The 7651-nt window shown below is 58.6% G+C and overlaps 1 protein-coding gene across 1 annotated transcript in view; it reads right to left on the bottom strand.

Moving 5' to 3' along the window:
- CACNA1H (calcium voltage-gated channel subunit alpha1 H) overlaps positions 1-7651 on the bottom strand; it is a 73114-nt gene that overhangs the window by 18203 nt on the left and 47260 nt on the right. The window contains exons 10-17 of the mRNA XM_011376985.1: positions 6384-6826; positions 4665-4816; positions 3706-3891; positions 2938-3055; positions 2458-2613; positions 2138-2228; positions 1782-1990; positions 206-616 (exon numbers count right to left, since the gene is read on the bottom strand). Coding sequence (XP_011375287.1) covers positions 206-616; positions 1782-1990; positions 2138-2228; positions 2458-2613; positions 2938-3055; positions 3706-3891; positions 4665-4816; positions 6384-6826 — 1766 coding nt within the window. The remainder of the gene's footprint in view (positions 1-205; positions 617-1781; positions 1991-2137; positions 2229-2457; positions 2614-2937; positions 3056-3705; positions 3892-4664; positions 4817-6383; positions 6827-7651) is intronic.

Here is a 7651-nt window from a genome sequence, read left to right as displayed (position 1 = left end):
GGCTCAGAATGGCCCTCAGCTGGAGGTGGAGCTGACCTTGGGGCCAACCCCCACTCCAGAGCTCCCAGAGATCAACTGCGGTCTTCCAGCTAAGTCAAGTCCTGCTCAGCTTGTCCTGCTCTCTCCCCGCCAAGAATGATGTTCCGGCTCCTCTCTGGGAACCGGCACATGACAAGAGGGAGCCTGGGCCTTGCCGCTCACTCACATCCTCCATGTCGTCGTCGAACTCGGCCGGGTCCTCCTTGTGACTATCTATGCGCAGGAAGAACTCGCTGGGCAGGGACAGCACCTGCCCATTGCAGTCATGGAGCTTGGTAGGCAGCAAGGTGTCCGGCGGCAGGGGCCGCACATCCAGGGTGCCGCGGTGACCCAGGGACTCAGCACGCCGCAGTGGGGTGGCATGGGTGCCCGGCGAGGCCCCAGCCCCAGGTCTGCTGTCCTCGGCCTCTTCGTCTGTGCTGCCCCTGCCCTCGCCGGACAGCAGCGACTCGCGCTCCCCACACTGGCTCCGGCGCTTGAGGCTGGGTGCGCGGCCCAGGCTGTTCCAGCTTGAGCGCCTACTGCTCCAGGTGCTGTTGGGGCCCCAGTGGGCACAGGGTGAGCTGCGGAGGCTGGACTGTGGGAGGGGAGGATGGAGTGGGCGGGTCCAGTCCCCAAACTTCCTAGGCTCCAACCTCAAGGGCCTTTCCCGCCCAGTGGCATGGCTGTTAACACCCATGGGTGGGACTGGTTCATGGATCACCACCATTACTATTAATGCCTAGTGTGAGTGGGATTTGTGTGTGTAGACCATCCTGCAGGGGAGAGGCTGGCAACGCTGCACTTCCAGGGGGACACACCCGCAACAGAGTGGGTCAACGACGAGCTGGAGACATAGCCAGCCAAGTGTGAGGGCTGGGCCTGGCCACTGTGGCTGCTGCAAGATTGGAGGGCAGCACAGATAAATAACACTGGGCCTGGGACCAGCTACCTACCAGCCTCAGATACCGCCCCAGCTGCTGACCCTGCTCTCTGGGGTGGGGCCTTAAATCAGTTCCTAATTAGTGGACTCTGGAGACTTGTCAAGAGACGTTCACCACTGTCTCACGAGCTAAACTGACTTTGAGGCAGGGACTTATCCTGCTGTGCTGGTATTCATGTTATCTTCTGGGTCTAGCATGAGCTGAGCTTTAATCCTGCTAATCAGCCCGTCCACCTCCCTCGTGGCTACAACGCATCTTGTTGCTGTTACCTGGCCCACCCCAGGCTCGCTTTGGCGGCTCTTCCATTACTGACACCAGTTCATCTTGTCTCAATGAACTTTGCCTTGATTTGATCCATGTTCATGTCCCATTCCCCCTCTGCTGTCAGCTTGTCCCGCTCTGTCCACCCCTCCTTAGCCCTCCTGAGAAGCTGTTATTGTCTGTGTCCCTGGGGGAGGGGGGCCCAGCCTCCAATATCTGTCTCAAGTGCTATTAAAACATTTTTTGCCAGCTCTTTTCTGTTTTTCCTTCTGATTTATGCTCTGTGCTCTGCCAACTTTTATTTTTTTTTTTTATTGCAATTTGAAAGATGAACTTCCTGCCTGACATTCTACCAGAGGAAAAGGATTAGAGATGGGTTTCCAGGTCTAGTCTGTGTGCTCCTCCCATAAGCATGGCAATTCCTGCTCTGTTTGCAAAAATCAGAGCACTCTGGGCCATGGACTCATGGGGCAATGACAGGGAGTGTGCGGGACCCTCACTTGTCTTTGGGGAAGAGCCTGAAGGTACCCTGAGGCCAGGGCAGGGGACGGTCCCTACCAGAGACTTCTGGTCCCCCAGCTGGGGGTCCACGGAGCTGCTGCTACTGTGCTGTAAGTCCAGGAGGCTATGGGCCGTGTCCAGGTTCGGGGAGCTCTTGGGGGTGGGCATGGGCGTGGCTGCGGTGCGCATGATGACGGGAGGGGGCAGGCTGCCTCGGCCTTCCAGGTGCCCATTGGGGGTCACGGCCAGGGAGTACATCTTCATCTCTGGAGGGGGAGGAGGCCGCTCATACCTCAAGGCTCTCAGGAAAGGAAATCCGCCCTCCTAGGACTTGCCCATGGGAATCCCAGCTGTGCCAGGTCAGGGCGGGCAGCGTCCCCCTCCATCCCTGGCCCCATCGTTACCACACATACCCGTGGCCTGGAGGTCTCTGAACTTATCGAAAACCTCTTCCAAGTGGGTGGATGTCTTATCTTCATCTGTATCAGACCTGTTGGCATCACCCTGTGCCCCACAAAGCAGAAGGCACACTTGAGGGTCTCCTTGGATGGGAGCCATCTGTGCCAAGCACCCCCCTACGGAGCTCCCCACAGGAAGGCTGGGCTGGCATAGAAGCAAGCATGACATAAGGCATGGTGAACGAGGTGGATGAAGGACGAAGCCACAACATGTCAGTCTGTGCAGTAGTCCTGCCCAACGTGCCGGGCTCCCATCCCCTGGAAGTCCCCCTCACCTCTGCCTGGAAGCCCTCCACCAGGATGGCCACCAGCAAGTTGAAGAGCACATAGTTGCCAAAGGTCATGAGGGCCACGAAGTAGAGGGCGGCCCAGGAGGAGGTGGAGGCCATGCCATTGTAGAGGACGACGTTCCAGTCCTCTTGGGTAAGGATCTGGAGAAGAGGGGCAGTGAGGCAGAGTGGGACCCAGACCCAAGGGTGGGGCCGACATGCTGGGGCAAGAAAGGCCCTGGGGGTTAACCCATTGTGGACATGCTGGCAACTCGTCAGCACCAGAAGGATCTCTGCACCAGTAAGAACACATGCCCACCTCCCTGGGGGACAACAGGATCACCGTCCCTACTGCTGTTCACAGCTCCTCACCTGCTCTAGCCTTACACAGGCCAAGGCAGCTCTGGGGGCTGCCTTTGAGCAGGGCTGTGGCTCTCAGGGGCCACCTGTGTTTACATCAGGGGATGGCCCCTGCCCGGGCTTTACCTGGAACACGGTGACAATGGCCCACAAGAGGGAGTCAAAGTTCTTCCTGTCAGGAACCGTGTCACCGGTGTCTGTCTTCAGACTGAACTTGCAGCCAAAGAGGTGCATACCCAGGATGCTGAGGGCGGGAGGCAGGGGTGAGGTTAAGTGGGGAGGGGAGGAGGTGCAGGGGAGGGAGGCAGGGGAGCCGCTCTGCCTGGTCACCTTCACACCCAATAGCTACTCCTCTACTATGCCTACTCCTGCTGGCTTCCAGCTTTCTGGTTTACAGGAGCCTCCCAGTGCCAGTGTCCACGATGGGAAGACTAAGGCCAGGGAAAGGAGGGACAACCAGAGGCTACTCTGCTCTAGGCAGCACCCAGGACGTAGAGCGCCCATGTTACTCAGCCCATCTGTGCTGCTCTCCACCCCAGCCCTTCTCCGAGGCCTGAGCTCCAGCCAGGCTGGCATGGCAGGTGCTCAGCAAATGACGAACTCCAGCCCAGCTGCCCCCATCCCTTCTCCCATCCCCTCGTTCTCTGCTCTTCTTTGGGCACAGTATCTGATCTATTTTTGGGGGGTCCATTCCATTCCTTTACTCAGCTGTGAGCCCACGAGAGCAGAGCCAGAGTCTGGGGCCCTGTATGTCTCATGCCTGCACACAGAAGTCACCCCATCAGTTCTGACTGGATGGAGGAGCCTGCTCACACCCCTACCCCAGGGCCCCAAGGCCAGAAGTACAGGGCCAGCACAGCACAGTGGGGAGGGGTCCTTCTCTGGGAGGCCCACCTGAAGATGAAGATGAAGAGCATGAGCAGCATGCAGAAGGTGGCCACGTTGTCCATGGTCTTCATGAGCACCACCAGCTGCCGCCTCAGCGCCGGCATGAAGCGTACCAGCTTCAGCACCCGCAGCAGCCGGAAGGTCCGCAGCACCGACAGCCCGCCGTCCGCCTGCCCCACGATCTCCCAGACACTATGGGCCAGGCCGAGGGTCAGGAGGGGCTGTTCTCTGACTGCAGATCTACGCACCAGCCCTGACTCTCGACTTCCTCTTTCTGGAAGCAGGAATGCCAGCCTGGGAGCCGTGGCCTGCACTCAATCCCATGACGGGGAGCAGGTCTGGCTGCATCACAGTGCCCAGAGGAGCTGAGGGACTGCGGTAACATTGCTGAAACCACCTAACCAGTTGCCGTCCCTGGCTCTGGCCTGGACAGAAGCTTCTCAGGAGAAGACCTTCCTGTCCTGTGCCTTTCACAGCCATTCCTGACTCATCCGTTCTTGCTTAGCATCCTCCTTGCAAGGGTGGGGCCCCACTTCCTTCTGCGAGAGGAACTTCCCCCAGATTCTCCCACTCCTGTGCAGATTTTGCTGTAGCAGACACCCCAGGGGCAAGCTGGCCTTCCGCGCATGGGCCAAGCCCTAAGTGGAGTCCAGCCGAGAGGCTGAAGAGCCACTGACCACCTACTCTATTCCTGCAAGGAACGGCTCCACTAGATTCTAGAAACATTCCTGACCTGCAGCTAACCTGTGTGTACCCAACAGTGCCCTGAGAGGACTCAGTCCCAGAGAGGAGACTCTACCCAACATCCCATCTCTGTAGCTCGCCAGAAAATGCCACCAATAGCACCTCTCCCTCTGACTGAAACTTTGTTCTCTGTGCGGGTGCTCACCTGATACTGGAGCCTCCAGGGACCCTGTGGCCTGGGTAGGAGATGGGGACCTACGGGGTGGGAAACGGGGACCTACCTGATAACCACGATGATGCCATCAAAGATGTTGTAGGGGTTCCGGATGTAGCCCAGCGGGCCACAGGCCAGTAACTTCAGCAGCATCTCTAGGGCGAACATGCTGGTGAACACAATATTGCTGATCTCCAGGGCGTTGGTCAGCTCATCTGGCTGCGGGTAACAGAAGGACCATCAGGGGAAAGGGGTCACTATCCCACAGATGGGGAGCAGGAAAGGCTGCATCGTGGGCCACAGGCCCAGAGGCTATGGTGGGCATTTCAGGAACCTAATCGTCTGCCATCTGGAGGAGGATGCTGCGTCCCAAGGGATGTTCCCTCCAGCTGGACCCTAGCCTATCTGGCTCTCCCATCCTCACTGTCCCTGGCTCCCCCAGACCCTTCTTGACCTTACCACCAACATCTGAGCACCAGAGCTGTGGAGGCTCCTTGGGCCCCCAAGCACAGGCCACAGGAACAGGGACCAAAGTATTAGCGCCCGAGTTCAGAGTGAGTGTGGTGGTGCTCGGGGCAGACGGCATGTGTGGTGCCTCTGAAAGCTGCCCTGGTCACTGGAAACCTTACACAACCCTCCTTGTTGGCAAAAGGTCCCAGAGGCCCATCCTTACTGGGGCCATTCTAACCTGCCTGTGTGTGTGTGTGCCTGCATGTGTGTGCACATGCAACACCTGTGCTCATGTAAATGCCTGCATGTGTCCATGCATGTGTGCATGTGCCAGTGTGACCTGCTTCTGTGCGTGCGCCTGCACACATGCTGCACACGTGTGTGGGTATATGCGTGACCATCCACGTGCACACCTATACACATGTCCACATCTACACAGATAAACCTTGCACACCTATACCTGTGGACACATACACATGTATGATCATGTATGTCTACATGTGTGCACGTGCATATGTCCATGTGTGCATGTGGCAGAGGCTGTTCCTTACCAGGAGTCCCTTGAGGCCCCTGCTGTTCCTGCCCCGGATCTCACCTTCACAAAAAGAACCTCCCTGCCCAGGGTCTGCTTACAGCTAGTACTGCTTGGATCTTCCCTGAATTGCTCCAAGATGACAGAAAAAGGCTTAAGTGACTTGAAAACTCACAGGGTAGGAGACAAGGAAGTCAATTTGGTTGTTACAAGTGAATTGGCCTTCATCCCGAGAATGCCATCTCCCTGCTGGACCGCACTGCTGCCCCTCCCTGGTGTGGCCCTGTGTGCTGGGTCTACAGCATTCAAGTGACTTGTGGGCCGGGCACCACCCCACAATTCCTCCTCTCGGGGCCTTTCTATATCGCCGCCATTTCCGGCCACCAAGGGGCACCCCAGAGGGTTTGGCCAGAGGGTCTGGCTAAGGTAAAGGGGGGTCTGCCCTCTGAGAGAGCTGAGAGAGGAGGGTCCTCTCCTGAGAAGACCCACCGGGTGATCTGATAAATGCCCTTGACTCCCTGCTGCCTCTGGGTCTGTGGTCTCAACCCCCGGCCCAGATGGCGAGAACCTCTGAGCAGGAGCCACGGTGTCTGTGTTCACCACTCAGCAGAGAGCCGGCCCAAAGAGGAGAGAGGAGCATTTGCTGAGCACCTGATAAGAATTCCCCCAATAGATAATATCTGGCTCCATCACCACCCCGTGCCCTACCCCACAACCCCCCGTGGGTCCACAGAAGGCTACGTGCTCCCTCGGGTCATGACAGTCCCAACCCACGCTGACTGCGGGTGTTCTTGAGCCCCCCACCTGCTCGTGGTACTCGACGCCCATGCTCAGTGTGTTGGTGAGGATGGCCACCATGATGCCACGGTTGAAGTACTTGCTGTCCACGATCCTGCGCAGCTTACTGCCGATGGCGGCCCACACTCGGGTCAGCCCGCCCTGCTCGCCAGAGCCCACCTGCCGCTGTGCCCGCCTCCGTGCGCTGCCCTGGCCTGGCGTGTCTGCTGCTGCGGGAGGCTGCATGGGGTCACGGTGGTCCCCGTGCCGCACATCTTGCGTGAACTCATAGACCGCGTTGCTGTCTGAGTCTCCGCCCTCTGAGTCGCTGAACTCAAACTCGGGGTCTCCCAGAGCGCTGGCGCAGTATGGGCAGTTCTTCAGCTCACAGGTCAGCGTGCCCGCCTGGGGGCTGGGCAGCGGGCAGGGCACGCTCAGGCCGGACAAGCGGCTGGGAGCCTGGCCCAGTCCTGAGGGGAGAAGGGCACAGGCAGGGTCAGGCCACTCACTGGCCACAACTGGGGCACCTGGGACCCACACTCACTGAGAGGCTGTTGTGAACAGTGCACGTGTACACACCTGGACACGCTCATACTGAGGCAACACACAACTCTGGGCACACTCACATATATACCTGAGCACACTCATACGTGCCCTGCATAGGTGTGCCCTGTTCATACTCATGGGCAGAGACACGGAGCGGCCACACTGTCCAGAGATGTAATAGGAGCCACTTTCTAGCAGCCATGTTAAGCAGATGAAATTAACTTCCATGTTGCACGTAACCTGATACGTGACGTGGATCAAACACAGGGATGACTGAGGAGTGCTGGGCACTGACTCCTCGTGCTCAGTTTCTGGCACTGGCTGCACTCTGTCCTCAGAGCTTTGGCTTGGACTCGCAACCCCTCAAAAGCCTGTAAGGCCGGGCCCACCTAATAGGCAGTGCAAGGCTGAAAGTATATGCACTATGCATGCCACGCTGGCTCTCACAGCCCAGGCACGGTGCACGAGGGCAGGCACAGTGGCCCTGGCACACATCCCTACCCACTCCAGCTGCACCAGTCCACACACCTGACACACCTCTTGGGGGGGGCCTCAGTTTGCATGGGACCCCGTGTCTCTCCCCCTCAACCACCCATCTGAGGTGGGTAAAGCAGAGGCCCCAGGTGGAAGAATGGTGAGGGGCACCTGGCACTCCTCCCCAACCTTTAGGGGCACTGTGACCTTGATTCCTCCCCACCCCGAAGAGGGGCCGACCATTCCTCAGAAGTGGCCAGGCAGTGAATACAGGA

This window comes from Pteropus vampyrus, unplaced genomic scaffold (assembly GCF_000151845.1).
Source record: "Pteropus vampyrus isolate Shadow unplaced genomic scaffold, Pvam_2.0 Scaffold303, whole genome shotgun sequence".
Lineage (NCBI taxonomy): Eukaryota > Metazoa > Chordata > Mammalia > Chiroptera > Pteropodidae > Pteropus > Pteropus vampyrus.
This window is presented reverse-complemented; position numbering and strand designations above follow the sequence as displayed.